This window comes from Balaenoptera borealis, assembly GCF_965194805.1.
Source record: "Balaenoptera borealis genome assembly, chromosome: 11".
NCBI lineage: Eukaryota > Metazoa > Chordata > Mammalia > Artiodactyla > Balaenopteridae > Balaenoptera > Balaenoptera borealis.
In genome coordinates this window covers 49,976,036-49,996,634 of record NC_138868.1, presented here as the reverse complement: position 1 = coordinate 49,996,634, position 20,599 = coordinate 49,976,036, and the positions used below count along the sequence as shown (strand labels likewise).

Below are 20,599 nucleotides of genomic sequence, written 5' to 3'. Positions count from 1 at the left end.
GTATTGTCCACTTATTATGGCAGTAACTTCACTGTAAGTCATATTTGTAACAGAGCCAAAATCATTAAACAGCAACATTCTTTCAAAAAATATTTATTTAAGCACCTATTAAAGGTCAGGCACAGTATGAGCACTCTATTTAAATTGATATGGGTATTTAAAGTCTGAGCAATATAAAAATGTAAGGTACATTTATAGCATGTTTGAAAATTTCAAGTACAATTTATTTTTTATTTACTCTGGTCAGATCTATAATGCATACTGTATTTAGATAATAAACAATATACAATCTTCATGCAAAATTATTCTTTAATAAAATTATGATCTATTTTAGAGTAAAACATTTTAGTATGTGTTAATTCACTGAAGTATAGAGATGGTTGAGATGCAAATATATGCAAATATAATCATTTATTAACTCATTCCTCAACTACTTTGCATGTCTTGTATATTTCAAGCCCTATGTTAGAGACTGAAGGATACAAAGATAAATAAGCCAGGGTCCCTGCTCATGAGTTGCTTACAATCTAGTTAAGGAGACAAACTCCCCAAACTAACTGATATGATTAAAGTACATTCCAAGTACAGTGGAGACAGAAAGCAGGCATGGAACAGTTCTACTCAGGGCTCAAGAAAATCTTAGACAAACTATTTCTATAGACTATGGCTGATGCACATGATTTTTTTATTATTATTTTGGCTGCTCTGGGTCTTCGTTGTGGTGTGCGGGTTTCTTTAGTTGCGGTGCATGGGCTCTCTAGTTGCAGCTACGTGGTATTTTGAAGCAAAACATTAAATTTTACGTTGGTTCTTGCTGAATAAAAATAGTAAGTAAATAAGCTGTGTGTATTATCATAAAATTTTTAGAACAGTTCATTTTATGTGCTCCTTAAAATAAACATATGAGGTAGATGAATGAGAGATGCCATTTTACAGATGAGGAAATTAAGACTGAGTTTAGTCCGCTTACTCAAGAAGTCACCTCTTTGGATGGGTTAAGTAACCTTACTGTGGTAAAGATTTCACAATATATATGTGTAGCAAATCATCACATTGTACACTTTGAACTTATACAATGTTATAAGTCAATTATATCTCAATAAACCTGGGAGAATAAAAGAATATGGGAAAAAATATGTCACCTTTAATTTGCATTTCTCTCTATAGAGGAAATTATGGAGCACAGAGGGGGAGGAAATGTTTCCTGATATGAGATTCTGATTTAAGGAAATTCATTATTAGTTCATATATTCATCTATTAATTTGTTCACTCATGATTGCCTTCTCTTATTCATTCATTATTATTTATTCATTCATTTTTTCATTTATTCTTTCATACTGCTCTCACATCATTAGACACTATCTGAATGAAGGGCCTATATTAGGTCCCAGATCCAGGGCTTGCTTTACCTGTAGTGTCATATAAATAAATAGGTCCCAGGCAGTTGAACTTTTAAATTTCAATGATTACACAAGTCTATGATTTATTTTTTAAATTTTGTTATTAATATATAATCCACATACCACAAAATTCAGTTTTAAGTGTTCAATTCAGTGCTTTTTAGTATATTTGAAAAGTTGTGCAACTGTCACCAATATCTAATTCCAGAACATTTTTATCACACTCAAATGAAATTCCATTACCATTAGCAGTCACTCTCCATTCTCATTTACCCCAGCCCCTGGCAAGAACTAATTTACTTTCTGTTTTTGTGGACTTGCCTATGCTAAAAATTTCATTTAAATGTAATAATAAAATATGTGGCTTTTTAGTGTCTGGCTTATTTCACTTAGCATAATGTTTTCAAAGTTCATTATATATCAGTACTTCTTTCCTGATACAATAGTCCATTGTATGTATATACCTTATTTTGTTTGTTTATTAACCAGTTGATGGCTATTTGTACTGTTCTCATTTTTTGACTATTAGAAATAATGCTTCTTTAAATATTTTTATACAAGCTTTTGTGTGAAAATTGGTTTTTAGTTCTTACAGTATATACCTACTAGTAAAATTTCTGAGTCGCTGGTAACTCTATGTATAACTGTTTGAAGAAAAGCCAAACTGTTGTCCAAAGTGGTTTTACCAGTTTACATTTCCACCAGCAATGTATGAAGAATCCAATTTCTCCACATCTTTGTTAACACTTGTTATTTTCTGTTTTTGTTTTTTACTGTGTTTTTGTTTATAGCCCTCCTAATGCGTGGAGTGATATCTCATAATGGTTTTGGTTTGTATTTCCCAAATGACTAATGAAGTTGAACACCTTTTTTTGTGCTTATTCGCTATTTGTATATCTCTTTTTGCAGAAATTTCTGTTCAAATCATTTATCCATTTTTAATTGATTTGTCTTTTTGTTGTTGAGTTGTAAGAGTTCTTCATATATTTTGCATATAAAATTCTTATCAGATACATGATTTGCAAAAATTTTCTCCCATTCTGTGGGTTGTCTTTTCACTTTCTTGACACTGCCCTTAGAAGTGCAAAAAGTTTATTTTTTGTAAAGTCCAATTTACCTATTTTCTTCCTTGGTCACTTGTGCTTTTGGTGTGTCATATCATAAAACCATTGTAATACAGGCACACAAAGATTTACACCTAAGTTTTTTTCTAAAGATGTTGTAGATTTGTCTTACATTTAGATGTTTGATCAATTTTGAGTTAATTTTTGTATATAGTTTGAGACAAGGGTCCAATTTCAGTCTTTTGCATGTGGGTATCCAATTATCCCTGCTTCTATCAAATCCCTAGGGCAAACCCCTTGGGTTTTCATACCTGAGAGTCACAGAGAGTTAACAAATAACTGCACTTACCAAGCCCATTGACCTAAGGAGGCTTGAACCCAGAGCTAAGATGAAGAGGCTCACTGAGCACATAAAATTGAGACCAGATCAGACATTTCAGATGATACACTCAGACCCCATCATCCTCTAAATCACACACACACACAATCTGCACGAAATAACAACTTTCATATCTCTAAAAAAAAAAAAACTTATATTCAGGTACAAGGCACCTGCACAAACCTCCACACACTCTCCCACGTAGCCTCACACTCATATAGGACACCCGTCACAGAGCTCCAGCCTCAGCGTGCTCCACTTGTGAATGCATGTCAATCGCACAGCTTTGTCCTCGAAATTGAAAATACTGTGTTCAGAGAAAGAACTCAGAGTTCAATGATTGAAGTCTAGGTCTTAGAGGGAGACCTCAAAAACTTAGCCACTGTAGTGATCCAGAAACAAACCTGAGTGAGACAAATTTGGGATTATTCCCCCATCCCACCCAGAGTGGTGCCCCAGCACAATGTCTCTTTTTCTATGACTTTACCTGGAAAGCAATCTTGCTTACACTTATCTTTGTGGTTCTCACATCCATAGATGCTCACAGAGTAGCAGCTTCCTTACAATAACCATTTGAAATCTTCCTTTGTGGGCAAGAATAGGCGGGGTAAAGAGAGGAAGAGAAGATGTAGTGACTCTAGCTCTCTTGTGTGGTACACAAGCTTCTTTCCTTTAGTGGCTGGGGCCATCTGTGAAAGTTTCCAAGCAAATAAGAGGGGCTTTCCACTTTTATCTGTCTCTTTGGCGTCCAAATAATGAGTAATTATTGCAGCAATAGATATTAGGGTGCCTTGAAAGAAAAAGATGGGAATTAAAGAATTGGCTATATAAATGGACAGTTCAGTGAGGGAAAAACACCAAACTTTGAATCAGGAGATCTGAGACCTAATTTCAGTTCTGACAGTAACATGCTTTGTGATCTGGGTTACATCAGTTCATTTCTCTGAACTTGGATTTCATTTTGCTAAGGCAGATGTACAACAATTACTGTACTCCACATCACTCCAATATATGGCTATGGGACCAAGAGCTTGTAAAAATGGGGAGAACATTATTTTTGATGTCCAAGCTTATTACTACCGTATACTTTACTCTTTCTCACCCACAAAATAGTAAGCCAGGTGTTTCCATTTCCAATTTATAAATAAGAAAATTGAGTCTCAAAAAGGTTGTGGGACTTACTCAATGCTAAATAGTGAATAGGTAGAAAAGCTGAAACAAGGATTCCAGAATTGCTGCTTTTTATAAATTGAGACTTGCCAGAGAAGGGAAAGGATTTTCTCAAGGTCATGTAACACTCTTGTGACAGACTCAGAACTAAAGTTCAAAATTCTAGGCATCCTACAAAGGATTATTTTAGGTATAAAATGTTACTGAGGGAAGATGTATATAATACTAGCATTCTACAACAGAAATGTATTCACTCTTCCAGGATGTCTACTGTTGGTGAACTCTAAGACTCTCTACTCCCTCCCTCAATCTGCCTCTATCAGCACTTGACATTCTGATCTGGCCATTCCGTGCAACCATTATACTGGTGGGAATGTAGGATTTTGAGCTGGCTTTGCCATAGTTAGGAGTGCTGTCTCCCCAGCTAGCATGTCTACTGCATCTCTTGCTTTCTTCCATTGTACCCACATGTGTACTCAAAATACTGGAGATATTCAGTTACGGGGTATTTGAGTATACTCAGACTACCTAGCCTCTTTATAGGCACTTCAGGTTAAACATAAAAATAAGCCATTTGGTGTATATTTGGGCAGTTACCGTACAAACACAGATTAAGTAAACAAAACATTATGGCATTAAAGCAAGAAGTCAATGCTACGTTACTAAGAGTTATCAGGATTGAGTCTTATGGTGAATATTGATCAAACTGTCTACTTACAGACACATGTTGTGTGGAGGTTGCAATTGGATAAAGACAGTCTCAGCTCAATAGGATTTTGGAAAATAGTGGATGAATGAAAAATAAAGATGACTAAAGAACTAGGTTAGAGAGGAAAGGCCTCTGGAAGGCAGAGACATTTGCCCAGATGTTTAGAAACTAGAGAGAAAGAAAATAAAGGGAAAAAAGCTCCTTCGGCAAAGGGAATACTATAAAATTTTAAAAAGAGGCACAAACTTTCCCTAGATGTACATGGACAAAAGACAAGTAAATGATGTGCAGAATGTGGTGGGAAAGAAGTCTAGAAGGGTTAGACAGGGCAAATGCTTAAATTCTGAGCTTGGTGTTTGGGATATGGAACTCAAAACATGATTGATGAGTATAGGAATTAGCTGATGGAAAATGGATTATATGTGATCGAACGTTTTAAGATTCTTAAACAAGTTAATAACACTAAATATTTTTCTTAGCCTAAAAAAGACGATTTGACAGAAAGGTCATCATTTTATGTGAATGAACCAGATCTCACATGTTACAGGACAGGTGTACCATCATCCCTTGGACAGAACCCTTTATTTGCCAAGCAGAATGCCAGCTTCCAACACCAATGATGACAGTCTCCCAGCCACTCTCTTCCTGACAGGGATCCCAGGGCTGTAGTGTGCCCACATCTGGATCGCCATCTCCTTTCATACCTTGTATCTGGTAGCACTGGCTAGGAATGTCGCCCTCATCCTAGTCATAGTGACAGACAGTGCCCTTCACGCACCCATGTAGCTCTTCCTTTGCCTCCTCTCACTCACTGACCTGGCTCTCAGCTCCACCACTGTGCCCAAGACGCTGGCCATTTTGTGGTTCTAAGCTGGTGAGATTTCCTTTGGTGGTTGCCTGGCCCAGATGTTTTGTGTCCATTCTATCTATACTGAGGCAGAGTTTCCTCTGGGACACCCGACCAAAAGTCTAGCAGATTATGGAAAGTACAAATAGACTCAGAGATTTAGGAACCACAAGCACAGAAGTAAGAGCCGGAGCCAAGAAAATGGCCAAACTCTTTGAAGGATGAATAGAGAAAGAATCGGCATAACATAGTCTTAGGAAGCACCACTTTATAAGAGAATGGATAAGAAAATATATTAAAAGAGGCAACTTAAAGAAGGTGAGTATATCAAATTCTGTAGAAAAATGTGGGAAGATTAGGAAGGAGCAGCAGTTCTGAGAAAGCCTCTGCTCTGTACTGGGGACAAGTCTCTGACTGCACAGGATTGTTAAACATGACCCCTGGAAAGGGAGACACTGAAGACATTCAGAGACAAAAGGAAAGATGAGATTCTGTACCTGATAAGGCAGCAGAATCAAACGTTTTGCAATATAAAGGAAAGAAGCCTGCATAGGCGGAGAGGATGGAGTTTCAGAAGCAGTGGAGGTTGACCTCCTAAGAGGAGGATCCTGGCATAGGCAGGTAGCAAAGGAGAAACCCTAACTGAAAGGGAAGTTAAACACCCTTTCTGCAACATCAAGAGATTGGACCTCAAGCCACAGAAACAGGGTCAAAAAGTGGGTGGCTTTCAGAGCCCATGAAGAAATTCATGCGTTCCCGGGGGAGCAAAAGCCAGGATCCCTTCAGTCACCCTGGAGTTGTAATAGGGTGGCTTGTGGTGATGTTAGTAATGTTGGTGGGGAACTGGGTTGTGCACTGAGCAGAAGTAGAGATAGTGAAAAAAATTCAGGATTTCCCCACCTCATGTTCAAATTTGGAAAACAGTCTGAGACTAGCGTTATGAGAACAGGTGAAGCCCAGACCCAAGACCATATAATATGATCAATCCCTCCCCCCAAACAACAATTTGGGCCCACCTGCCCCCAAATTGACAGCACACATAAGATCCAAGCAATCTTTTTAAATGTAAAACAGGTTTGGGCAGTGAGGGGAGGCTCTACAAGTGTGCGCGTGATCTGAACAGGAGGAATTCCCAAAATAAGCTCCTCCCCTCCCTCCCCTTCTCTTTCCTATGCCTCCCTCCTCTCCATGGGGTGGTGCATTGTGGGCATCTGCTGGAGGGACCTAGGCCTCCGGTACTCCCAGCAGCCTCTCCATGGCAGCATGGATATCTCCACCCATGGCCACGAGGGCCTGAAGATTGGCATCGTGATCAGCAAAACCCATGGCTTTCAGATGCTCCAGTTCCTGCTGGTAGCGGCCTTCAGTGAGGGGGCATGAGGACATTGAGGACTGGGTAGACCGGGCGCAGGCATTGGCCAGAGCGTGGAGGAGCTGAAGAATGGCCCAGGTGGGTTGCACAGGGTCTGCTCTGTGACCCTGTCCTCCAGCCCTAGTTTCAGAAGCTCCTTTAGCCTCATGTGGTCTGCCTGGATCCCATAAACAAGGTCCCAATGCAGGCACCTCCCTGGACAATATCTGCAGGCCCTTTTCTATCTGTATTAATGCCTGCAGTGCTCGTGGGTTGGCGAGTATGGGAAGGAGGGGCATATGATGTCGCAGGGGGCTGCCTGTTGCCAGCTGGTGGAGCAGAGCTGGATTCTGCTGCAGGACGTGTAAGGCTTTACGCAAGGCAGAGGGTGACGGTCTCAGCCGACCGACCGGCTGGAGCGGCTTTCCCTATGGGCTGCTGGCTCTCCTGAGAGGAAAGACCCTGGCCTGAGTGTAAGTCTGACAGTCCAGTCCTGCACCCTGAATTAGCCTGGTTTGAAACCATGCGCCGGGACTGGACAACTACGGCTGCACTGACTTCCTGTGCCAACGGCCTGGCAGGTGCAAAGGCTGCGGGGACTGTGGTGGTGGTGTTAGTACTGTGGTGGGGATTGGCGCCCCCTCTGCAAGGCTCTGAACCTGGGCTGTGGCCTTTGGAGGCAACCCAAGGGGCCAGAGTGGAGAGCCTGAGGTGCTGGATATCAGAGCAGACCGGACGTGTAGCATCGGCACCACCTGGCACTGCCTCAAGCCTTCCAGCTCCCGCTTGTCCGCGTGCAGTGGCTCCTGTTACTGGGCCGGGTTCTGCAAGTTTTCCAGAGCCTTAAGAGCTGGCTCGGGTTTCTGTACTGGTCTTGAGGATTCAGGAACATGGCTGGCATTGGCTGATTTCTCACTTGCCTTGAACCACAGGGTCTTCCAAGAACCGGCCCCTCCCCCCACCCCCCACGGACTCGGGGGCAGCCAACAGGAGTTGAGTCAGCTGGCCAAGGAAGTCAGCTAGTTCAGGAGAGCGCTGGGCCAGCCGGTCCAGCCTGGCTAGCATCCTAGCACTCTCCGAGGTGGATGGTTCCGAACGATGGGTGCAGTGGCCGGCAGGGCCTGGCAGAGCGCTGGGACCGGGCAGAGTTCCTTTCACACGGGTCCTCACCACCCGGTGGACCGTAGTGCCATCAAGGATGCCTCGCCGGCTCAGTATGTCTTGATCCCGAAGGATCTTTCTGGAGAAGATGAGCACCAGTCCGTCAGTGTCACAGTGAAGGCGTTTGGAGATCTGTTTCTTAAAGTGGCGGATGCTGCTATTTTCTGCCAGCATAAATTCCTGGCCGTCTTGTGGTGTCTTGACAGACACTCTGATGATGTGTGATTGTGGCTCCCGACCAGACACCAGCCAGCTGTCCCCTGCTTCTTCCCTAGCCCGTGCCATGTTTCCTCAAGAGCAGAATTCAGGGCCCCCTGAGGATCTGAAGAAGCCTAGATGTAGCACTGAGCACACCTGAGTGCAGGGACCAGTAGGTGTCCCGTGATGTCCTCTCACCCAAGTCCTGTGGAGCCCACCTCCCAGTGTAGCCCTGAAGCCACCTGTCTCCTGTGGGGTGGCAGCTGCCCTTCTCCAGAGCCAGCCTTCGGGGGATGTCAGTGATGAGGTCACAGTTGAGAGGTAGACATGAATGGGGGAAGGGCAGTGGTCTCTACCACCTGCCTTAAGTTGGCTTTCTTTACCATTTGATTTAAGTAACAGTAGAAAAAAAATTAAATGTTCCTGTCTAAAAACACGTTTCGCACCAACTTATTTCCCTGTTGAAAATCGTACCACTTGAGTTTGATAGGTGAATATAGCTCAGCAGAAAACGTACTAGCCTAAGAACTAGCTTAGGAAGTGCTAATTCTAGTCACCTATCTTCTACTAAATTACTGTGTACCATCCATGGCCCAGTCAGGCCTCAAGTTGCTATTTCTATATGAATGGAATCAAGACATGTATAATTAGTCCACCAGCCTCACTGGGGTCTTGAGGCAGCTTGCATCTCAGGCTCACCAGGCTGGGTAACCCAGCTACATGGTTCTAAGAAAGACAGCATCATGGTCTCTGAGAATTTGGAAACAAAGTTGCTCCTAGAGAGATAAACTATGATCTCAACTCCCAGAGGGTCAGACCTAAGACAAGAGAAATTAATGAGAAAGTAAGGTTTGACTTTAGGTCTTTTTGACTTAACAATTATTTGATTTGAGGTATATTTGAGGAGGAGAATTGTCACTTGGGAGGGGACACATTTCAGCTGTAAAAGCAGATAATAGTGACTCTCTAAGGCACTGTTTTGACTCCACCAAGCAAGTGAGCCCCAAGAGTAATGTCTAATCCCTGAAACAATTATATTTTTAACTGTGAAGATGGATACATCAGGCTGTCTTAGGCTTTTTCCATTATATACTTGACCATTTTTTCTGATTCTAGAATTTCAAAGGACTACAAAGGTAGGATTTGGTTGCTTAGAATGCCAGGAGATTCTGTTAGATGTGGGCAACGTGAACACCTAGATCCTTCTACAACTACATTGTTTATGATATATTAATATGTATTCTTAAACTTCAGTTAGTTTGAATGAGTGTTCTCCATGTCCAACCCATATCAAGACCCTGATAAGTTGTCATTTCTGAGTTCAAAAGACTTTTTCAGTCCCAGTAAATTTCACAGAGTGATCCTCACGGCTGGCTGGCAGCCAGCAGCCTAGTGGGCCTCTCCTGGTAAACTCCAGGCCTCAGGACAACTTCTGTTATACCAAACCCAATTCCCATTGGGGATTCCATTTGGATTGCCCTCAGCAGAATCAGATATTCAAATTAATGTTTCTGGCTTTTCCTTAGCTAGTATAGCTATTACATTAATGTGTAGCAGAGGTTGAAGAACATTCCAGGTAACAATTGTCTGGAATCACCTTTGCACATCTCATAGTTCCAGGAAGTTTTTTTCCCTCACAGTCTTTGAGGTGAACCATCCTTCATCTTCTCTCCTACAGGCTCTATTGTCAGTGTCTAAATGTCTCCTGCCCAAGTTGATGTCCTTTCCCAGTCCATTTACAGGCTTGTGTCTCAAGTAGGGGTCCTGGCCACACAGCCCATTGAGTTCTTCGTCATAAGAACCACACTTTATTCTTCCTGAGGAGCTGGCATCATTTGACTATTTTTATATGGTACATACATTTCTTTTTTTTTTTCATATTTTGTACTTTATTTTTTTAATTGGAGTATAGTTGCTTTACAATGTTGTGTTAGTTTCTGCTGTACAGCAAAGTGAATCAGATATACGTATACATCTATCCCCTCTTTTTTGGATTTCCTTCCCATTTAGGTCACCAGAGATCACTGAGAAGAGTTCCCTGTGCTATACAGCAGGTTCTCATTAGTTATCTATTTTATACATAGTACTGTATATATGTCAATCCCAATCTCCCAATTTGTCCCACCCCCTCCTTCCCCCCTTGGTAACCATAAGTTTGTTCTCTACATCTGTGACTCTATTTCTGCTTTGCAAAATAAGTTCATCTGTACCATTTTTCTAGATTCCATATATAAGTGATATTATACAATATTTGTTTTTCTCTTTCTGACTTACTTCACTCTGTGTGACACTCTCTAGGTCCATCCACATCTCTGCAAATGGCACTATTTCGTTCCTTTTATGGCTGAGTAATATTCCATAGCATATCTGTAGCACATCTTCTTTATCCATTCCTCTGTTGATGGTGTACATATATTTCTTTTAAATTTATAAAATAAAATAATACACTCAACTTACTATTTATTTAATCAATTTAAAATTTACTATTAAGAAAAAAAGGGAGCTTGGAGTCTCTAGGGCCAAATAGCCCTGGTTTAAATCCCACAGTCACAATTTCATGACCTTTGACAAGTCTTTTACCCTTTTTAAGCCTACTTTTTATCATATATAATATGGTCGTTTTCCACAGACTTGTTTTCAAGATTCAAGGAGATAATGTTTATAAAGTGCAACCCACAGTACTTGGCACAGAGCAGATACTTGTTAAATACTGAGTATTATGTCTTTTGGTTTGGGATTTCAAAGGGGAGGAAGGCAATTCACATGGAGATGGAAAGGCAAATGTTTGGTAAATAAATGTTTTCTTGGCAGTACTGAGACAATGGGACACAGGGTTTTGATCAAATAGGACTTGCTAAGCTTCCCCCAGTTTACCACACCTAGTTCATATTATAATTTAGTTATTTATGCTGATAGTTCTTCTTCCTGGAACTGGCCCTTTATCTAAATTATTTTGGGCAATTGAGGAGGAGATAACAAGAAAAACGTCCTGAGTCTTATGTCTCTTAAAAATAATCAGCCTAAATTAATCCTCATGTTAAAGAGACACATTTTAGGGTGGCAAATTTTGTTCTTTTATAGGACAAACCTGGAGCTGGCATATATTAGAACCCTTTGCTGCCATGATAAGGGGAATAATACATAGCAATGAACGGACTCTTGACTTTCCACAAACCTGATTCTCTCAGTCTCCCCCACATCAACTAACTTTACACCCAAGACAGTTAATGTCAGAACAGAATCTCAGACTTGCCATTTCCTCGAGTTCTCTGCTCTTCTAATAAAATGATCATTCATCCAAACACAGGAACCACCCTCAATTCCTCTCTTTTCACATCTAAGTTATCAGCAAGTACTAGGGGCTTTCTCTTCAAAGTATATCCTGAATCTGATCACCTCCATACTTTCAATACTGCAATTGCCTCCTCGCTGGTTTCCCCACTTCCTTTCTTGGTCCACTTTTGACTAATTTCCACAGTGTGTTTTGTGCTGGTCTCAGTCTATCCATCACCAACGTTGTGGATGGACCTGGCCTTGTGATTTTTATTATGATTGCAAGACGCCCTCAGTGATAACCATCAGGGAACTTTGAAAGAGACAAGGCTTCTTACTTACAGGTCCTGGAAGTTACATGGCACTCCCTCAGTGATAACTATCAGGGAACTTTGAAAGAGACAAGGTTTCTTTCTTACAGGTCCTGAAAGTTACATAGCACACTTGGGGCCACATGGCAATGTCGTGGGTAGAGGGAGAACAAAAGGGTCTGGGGTTCTTCTTTTATTAGGGTCAAGGGTGGGCACCTAGGATTTTATGGGTTCACTCTTTATTGGTGGATTTAAAACTTAAGAACAAGAATTTAAATTGTGGGAAGAGAAAAAAATAAGTGGCTCAAATAGTTATGGAAATCCATAACCTCTAAAGCAAAGGAAATATCAGAGGGGGGTGCACCCTGACTCTTTATGTAGTCCTGTGGCTAGCAATGTCTTTTTGGGGAGATAGCCATCTTTCAAGCGGATGTCTCTTTGATTTGGATGCCTGGGCAACCAAAGCCCCAGTTAGGCTCTTGCAGTACAAAAAAAGAAAAAGAAAAAACCTGTCCGGGCTGACACTACAAGTAGCCAATGTGATCTTTTAAAAATATATTATAGATCAATTAACCTCAACTCTTTACCCAAAACCACCAAAGATTTTCCTATTACATTTGAATTAAATCTAAATGCCTTCCCAAGACTAAAATGCCCTAATAATTTGGCCCGTGTCTGACTCCATGACCCCACCCCTTGAGCACCCTGCTTCAGTCACGACAGCCTTCTTGTATTCCTGCTTCCTGCCTGCTTTTTAATTGATGTCCCTATTGCCTGGGAACTCTTGCTTTGGCTAACTCACATCTCTGCTTAAATGCTCTCTTGAGTGATGGTCTCCCTGATAAGACTCCAAAACAGTTCACTGTCGATTTTCCTCTTTAGCCTGTGTTTTTTCTTAGCTTCTCCTATTGCTTGAAATTATATTGATTACTTGGTGACTGTCCCCTCTCTGTTGGCTTCGTGAAGGCAAGGCTTTGTGATCTAGAACACCTCCTATCTCTGGGACATAGGACAGGACCTGGCATAGAGAGGGTGTTCAATTAATATTAGCTGAATAAATAAATGGATCTCTCATTCCTCCCTTTTCTTAAGCTTGCACACCCCATCTTATCAGAAAGTTTTATCAATTCAGTCTCCAAAACATGTTTTCAGTTGTCCACTTCTTGTCATCTGCCCCAGTGGAGAAGCCTAGTCTAAGCCAACACAGTCTCTCACCTGAATGAGTGCAGGGGTCTTTGCCTGACTCAGCTGTCACCACAGCTACCCTCTCATTCACGCTCCACACAGATGAGACTAAAATCCACACTCACAGCGAAACCCTGTGCGATTTTGCACTCACGTCTCTTTCCCACCTCACCTTGAAGCACTCTCCTTCTCATTCTCTCTACTCTGGACACACTGACGTTCTTTCCTTTCCCTTCAAATGTATCGAGCTCTAACCAAACTCAGGGAACTCTTTTATACTTTCTCCTCTGCCTGAAACTTTCTTCCCCCAGCTCTCTGAATGTCTGGCTTCCTCTTATCCTTCGAGTCTCTGCATAAATACTCCCTTCAGAGAGATACGCTCTGACCCTTCTAAAATTATATCCCTCCTTCCCTTATATACACTAGCAAAATGCCTTGTTTATTCCCTGCATGAAGTTAATTTGAATTGTAGTTCAATAATTATTTATATAATAGAAAGTTATATAGAATAGAGATAAAAGGTGTTGTCTCTAGAAGCACTGGCCCAAATCCCAGCTCTTTCATTTTTTAGCTGTGCAACCTTGGACTAGACCCACATAGCTATTCCTTGCTTTACTCATCTGTTAAATAGGTTAATAATAATACCTACCTTATAGGGTTGTAAGAATTTAATGAGTTAATAGGCATAGAGTCTATAGAACAGGCCTAGTTCTCAGTGAGTGCTCTGTTTTAGCTACTCTTTTCTTTTTTTTTTGGAGGTCTGTTATCTCTACAATATTGTAAGCTTCTTCAAGCAGGAACCATATCTATCTTGTTCACCATTGTATTCCTACTACCAAGCACATTTTCTGGCATATAAGAAGGGTTTAGGAATTATTTATTAAACTAATGAGTTCCAAAAGGCTACTTAATAACTTGGAAAGTTTCATGGTGTATTGTCATGTTGAAAAGGCAGGTTGTAAAAGTCTATATACAATATAATCACAGTTTTGTAAAATATGTGGAAAGACAACCATCGTGTTATTAGCAGTGCTATCTGGGTAGTGGAATTATTGATGTTTTTTACATTCTTATTTTAATTATTTACATTATCTAATATATATATTATGCATAATATATATTATCATATATATATAGCTCAAACTGTGAAAATAAGTCAACTTACGTTTCTAGAAAGGAGGTCTAATTAACTATTAGAAGAGTGGAAGTTTTATTTTTCAAGGATGCACATGTTTGCTTGCATGAGAATCAAAAAAACTGTCTAAAATAATAATTCATAGTGTAACTGGTGACAGCATAGTTTCACCACAGCAATATCCATTCTGAAAATACAATGCAAAAATTTTCACTCAAAATAACCAAAAAAAAAATGTAGTGCTTAAACCCGAGTAAGACTTATGTGAAGAAACGACAGTTCTTTCTACAGACACAAGTGAAACTTGAATGGAAACATTCTCTGTTTTAAAAGGAAAGACTGTCTCTTGCAAATCCCTCAATTCTCCTCTAATTTATGAATGTAATAGAAAGCCATTCAAGATCTCCTTTGGTCTTTTATGAAATTTGACATCGACTATAAAGTATATTTAGAAAAATAACCAAAATTGGACAACGGCATTTGGCAAAGGAATAATGAGTCAAGCATTGAGGGTTTTGTCGTTAAAAATTTCAAAGTTAAAATTGAAGTAGTAGATTAAATTAAAAAACATCAAAAATACATACACATGTACACATATGCAGGATACGGTAAAGAAAATATTTCAATCCAGTGTAGATACTTGCAGCAGTCAGAGGTGCAAAAATTCTAATGAAATACCACAAATCGTACCCCTCTTCACTTTCTAGAGGTAAGGATTAAAGCATTAATTAACTTGATTCAGTGCAGCAATTAAGAGTGTAGACTCTGGAAGTACACTAATTTCAAATCCTGGCTCTATTATGCAGGAGCTGTAAAACTTTAAGCAAAGTACTTCCTCTCTCTTTATGCCTCAGTTTTCCTCATCTGAAGTTAGGAATAATAATACTTACTTGCATTAAAGGACAATTGCGTGGATTCAGATGTAAAGAGCTTGGAATAGGGCCTGGCTAGGGGAAAGCCTCAATAATGTTAACTGTTATTTAAAATTAAGTGTAAGTAGTGAAACCCTAAAATATCTAGAAAAAATGTACCCATGTATTTATGACAGAGATATTAGGGGAACATCCTTAAAAAATAAAGAACACAGTTGCATAAAAGCACTTTCTGGTTTTTGGATAATACCTTTCTCTTAAATTGCTATCCAACTACCGGGCTGGCTATTTGTGATGCAAATCAGCTTTGCAAGCTTCACTGCTCTTTGGCTTTCTAAAAAGTCTCTTGGTCTGAGGAAAGGGTACATTTTGTTTGGGAAGAGCAAGGTCACACTAGGCCCAATATGACCAAAACTATGACTCTCCTTCTCTTCCATCCACACAACCCCCTAGTGTGGGGTCCTTTCAAGGCCCAGATATGTGACTGAGACCACTGCTGATGTTGTGTGAGAGTCAGAGCAGGGTCTGTAAATGGGAGTCCTGCCACTTCAGTAACATCAGCCTGCAGGCATCTCCTCCCCAAACGCCAACAGTCTTTATTTTCCCAAGCAGAAACCCTGGTCCTCTGAGATTGTTTATTTGATTCATATCTACCTAACCTCTTCAACCACTTTCTCATTTGGTCACTCATTTCTTCATTCATCATTCAACATTCATTTATTCAATCATTTATTGAATGTTTCCCATGTGCCAGGTCCTACATCAGCTGCTAGGTGGGGGACAGTGACCTTCCCCACCCCAGCAACCTCCTTCCTTTGGACACCACCACAGAGCTGAACATGGAGCTGTTGGGTTCAGTCTCCAATGAGGCCAGAGCAAAGATTCCAAACACACAATCAACAGTTGAGGGCTCTCCATAGGAGAGGACCAGAAAACAATCCAATAAATGAGTGATCTCCTCTCTCCCCAGGACTTTTAGACCCAGATTCCCACCTACTGTCTGCCCTGGTGAGCTGGAATTTACGTCACATGAATCCTCAGGCTTTTCGTGGCCCATATGAAAGGGAAATAAAAGCAACATTTCTTTCCCTGAATTTTTTCTCAGACCTACCTGGCCTTTCCAAGGGTTGAAATTAGAGATTACAGTGTACAACTTCAGCGGTCAGAAGCAGTGCCAGAGACTTCTTAGTTGCAGGAAATGAAGAGGCAAGACTTTCGTCTGCCTTTCCCCTAGCCCCACCAGAAACAACAGTTCATTTGATCTGGACAAGCACTCCCTCACTAATGGGGAGTGAAGAAGGGATAGAAAGGAGGTTTGAAGCCTTGTGCTTTACCTAGAGATTAAAACAGAAAACAATGGGAGAAAGTTGCCCCCAAAGCTCATTTCATCTCTAAGCCATGTGCTGGTAGCTAAAAGGTAAAGACAGGTTGGTCCAAGCATCCTAGGTTCCAGGCAGAACCTGTTTCTCCCTAAAAGGACCCCCAACACTGAGTCTCTGACTTTTAAACACACACCATGGCCACTTTTACTATAGTGGTATCCTCTTTCAAAGACCCTTTTCGTTCCTTGACAAGAATATAGCACTAGATTTTTGCTTGTTTGTTTATACCCCCATCGGTGATAAAACTCTAACAGACTGTGTTTTGTGTGTATGCTCCTACGCGGGCACAAAAGTGTGCCCGTGTGAAGGTGTATTAAAGGGTGAATATGCATTTTGTGTCAGTGTATTACTCCATAGCGTGTTTACCTGTGTGAGCCCACTGGCACATTTATTTGCTGGAAGGCATGGTTCACTCACTTGACTCATCGATTGTAACACTTTTGCCCCAGAAGCGCATGGGTATTGGGAAGCATCCCTGAGGGCAAATGAGAATTGAGTCTGAGATGCTGAGAGCACTTCCTGTGTGCTATGCACACCCTGCCTCGGCGCCTTTGTACATAATGGTTCTTCTGCGGGAATACTTTTCCCTCCCCTCTCGAATCTTTACCTACTTCATTCTGACCACTTTTCAGATTTTAGATGGGAGTACCTGCTCACAGAACCCTTCCCTCTCTCCCTAGACTAGACCAAGTCTCTGTTACGCTATTTCACAGTTCCCCGTCTTTTATAGCACTTATCATCGTTTGTGGTTATATAAAATTAGTACTGTTTGAACAGTTCCAGCTACCGTCATACACTCATGAGGGCAGGACCATGCCTCTTTTACTCACGTTGAATTCCTAATCCCTAGCAGAATGCTGAGCACAGGGTAGGTCCTCAATTTCTGAGCTAGATATTGCAAGAAAGACAAAATCCAGAACAAGCTGGGTCCATGGCAGTGGAATCAACTATAAACCTGGCTACCAGGGACAGTGACTTTGTAAACTTGGTGCGATCAGGGAATCTTAGAACTCAGCCTGATTCCTGCTCTATTGCTATCCACTCAGAGATCAGAATCAAATCCCAAAAGTGAGAGCCGCCTGTAGGATAGTGTTCAGAGGCAATAAAAATAAGAAGCTGTGCCCACTTTTCAGTCTGGCTGATGGTAGAGAGCCCCAAAGAACACAGAGTGCATGGTGGCAGCTCCTACAGGACACCAAATCTGGGGGGGACCTTTGGAAGGACACCAGGAAAGCTGCAGTCTTCAGCTCACCCTCCTCTGTTCCCCGTGCCTCTGAATCTTCTAACTTGAAACCTTTTGGTTTCCCATCCAAGCCCTCCCATCCATGCAGAGACGGCTCTTAACCACCACCTCTTCTCCTATACACCCCCCCCTTTTCTCATAGCCCACAAAAAATCAGACTCAGGCAGCAGATGACACTGGAGATTGGATGTAATTGCATCTCAAGATAGGCATTAGCAGAGCTCAGACTGGGGTCCCACGATGGTACGGTGGCAGGGATGGCTGGGTCACTCACAGCACCCCTACCCCGTTCTGGCTCTCATTCTTCCCAGTGACTCTGGAACAACATTGTCTCCACAGTAAAGGGCATCATAGTAAATTTGGTTCACAGTGCAGCTGCATTCAAGAATGGGGCAGTTAGGGTAGGGCATATGGGGGAAAAGGCACAGAGGAAAAGATACGGTCTGAACCACTAGGGCTCCTTCAGCTGCCTCAGCTTCTTCACAGCAGCATCTACGTCACCTCCGGTGGCAATGAGGGCCTGCAGATTGGCTTCAGGATTCAGAAAGCCCATGGCCCGCAATTGCTCTAGCTGCACCCGGAAGTGAGTCTCGGGCTGCAGCTGCTGGGGATTGGCGCCAGCTAGGGCTTGCAACATCTGGAGGAAGGGCATGGAGCGGGGGCCCAGCTCCGCAGAGCCTCGTGCTGAGGGAACCTCAGGAGCTGGGGCTAGGGGAGCATCCGCAGGCATAAGGGCACCCTCTCGAGGCTCTGTGCTTCCTGCCATACTTCCCAGCCCTGCTAGGCAAGGCATGAACAAGAGGAGGAGGCGAGGGGCTTCAGTAGCCAGGATCTGCAGACCCTGCTCAATCTGCAGCAAGGCGTGCATGGCACGAGGGTTTGCCGCGGCTGCCTGAAGGTGCAGCAGCAGTGGCGGCGGCCAGCGCATCTCGTCCTGCAACTGTGGGGCCTGATTCATTCCGGCTGGCCTCAGAGATCTTGGATAAGCTGGTGGCGGCAGCCAGACATGCTCAGGGGTTCCAGCGGTAGCTGCCGTGGGTGAAGGTGGGGAAGGAACAAATGGGACCTTGTTGGCAGCACGCTCCAGCCTGGAGACAAGATCAGGCTTGTTGGTGCTGTGGGCAGTGGAGCCATTCCCTGCACCATCTTGGCTTCCATCTCTTCTAGCACTGCTCTCCGTGGGATATCTCAGGAATGAGGGGCAGGAGGGCTTCCCCTTGATTGCTACTGACTCCCTGGGGAGAGGCTGGCCTGACTCAAGTTCCTGGGATGAGGGTGAAGTTGGGGGAACTTGGCTTCCTGGTGGTGGTGGTGGTGGTTCTTGGCTTGGGCTGAGGGTAGATGCAATCCCCTGCAGATAGGTTCCCAGGGACAGGGGGCTCTCATGTAATTGCTGGAGATAGTCATAGAGCCTTATATTACCTAGAATATTGGAAACCCTGTTTCTAAGTTCGGATACATCCTGGTGCCCAGGCCTCCTGCCTCTCCTACCAGCTGAGCCTGCAAATGTGGAAGCCCAGGGGTTGGGGAGAGGGTCACAGTTCTCCATCCTTGAAGGTTTGCTGCTGCTGGTGGTAGCATTAGCAGTAGTGGTGGTAGCAAAGGGATTGCCAGCAAACTGCTCCTGCACTGCATTAAGCATTGGGTGCATGATATCTGTATACATGGTACGGAGCACATTGTAGCCACCAGGGATGCTCTCCAGGTTGCTGAGGGCCCGGTCCTGGCTACGCATCATCTCTTGCATCATGGCAGGGTTGCATAGAAACTCCATCGTCTGCCGCATGATTTCAGGGTTGTTGAGAATGTGCCCAATCTCAGGGTTGTGCTGGATCAGCTGCTGCATGTGGGGGTTGTCAAGAACCAGCTGGCGCACCAGGCCTGTGTTGGACAGCAGACCCTGGATGAAGGGGTCATCAATGATCTGAGACACAAACTCAGGCACAGACACATGCTGCCACATCAGTGAGCTTGGCTGGTCGGGGAAACTACCAGAGGTCAGGCCTAGCCCATTGAGGCCTGTGAGGACACCTAAGCTAGAGGTGGGTAGCCTGTCTGCTGGGCAAATGGAGCTTGGCTGAGGGAGCGATCCAGGGCTTGGGGCTGCGGTAGGGACTGAAGCAGCTGGGCACGCAGTGCCCACAGGACGGCGCTGCATCTTGATGACCAGGTGGACAGAGAGGCCGTCTCGGAGCCCACACTGTGCCAGTGAGTCAGGGTCCTTGAGGATTTTGCCAGCAAAGATGAGGATCAGCTGATCAGGGTGGGCCTTAAAGCGCTGGGATATCTGTTCCTTCAGCTGCTGGATGGTGCAAGTGTCTGTAACTGAGAAATCCTCCTTGTCCTTGGGCGTCTTCACGGTCACCTTGATGAGGGGAGGACCCTGGACCAGCACTGGGCTGCCCTGTGGCAGGGCCTCTCCACTTTTGGCCATGGTGGGCAGCAGGAGGCCCAGGTCTGTGGGAACACGGCTAGGGGGATGGGGATGGGAGACAGAGATCAGCCTTTTGGGCAGTGGTGAAAGTAGGAAAGGTGAGCAGGAAGAGGATCTGGGATCTCAGGGTGGGGAAACGGGAAGGTCCACATGGAAGGGGTTATGAGGTCCCTGGGATAGGATGCTTTGGGAAGATGTTGGGTTTGAGAGATGTCGGGGACCATGGGAGGGAAACCTGAGGCCCTGGGAAAGAGGTCTATAGTTGATGAGTGAAGGGGCAAGGGCAGCATGAAGGGCCCAGTTTGGGGAAACATACCAGTCAGCTGTGGCCCCGTCCTTCCTCTTATACAAGGCTCGAAACTGCCCTCATCTTGCTGAACAGCCACCACTGAAGCCTTCTAAGCCAGAACTCACTCCATCAGGTCTCCTCTGTGACCTCAGCACCGACATCACCGCCTCATACAATGGATTTTTGAGACTTCTC

The 20,599-nt window shown here is 43.2% G+C and overlaps 1 protein-coding gene and 1 pseudogene across 2 annotated transcripts; both read right to left on the bottom strand.

The window, feature by feature from the left end:
• Positions 1-5,657: 5,657 nt before the first annotated feature.
• Positions 5,658-16,689, bottom strand: LOC309605047 (ubiquilin-1-like; annotated as a pseudogene). Its single transcript has one exon. The product of its transcript is annotated as a ubiquilin-1-like (transcript).
• Positions 16,686-20,181, bottom strand: UBQLN3 (ubiquilin 3). The gene has a single exon (XM_082340330.1). It carries the CDS (start codon positions 20,113-20,115, stop codon positions 18,133-18,135), a length of 1,983 nt encoding a protein of 660 aa, XP_082196456.1. The 5' UTR covers positions 20,116-20,181; the 3' UTR covers positions 16,686-18,132.
• Between the last annotated feature and the right edge of the window lie 418 nt (positions 20,182-20,599).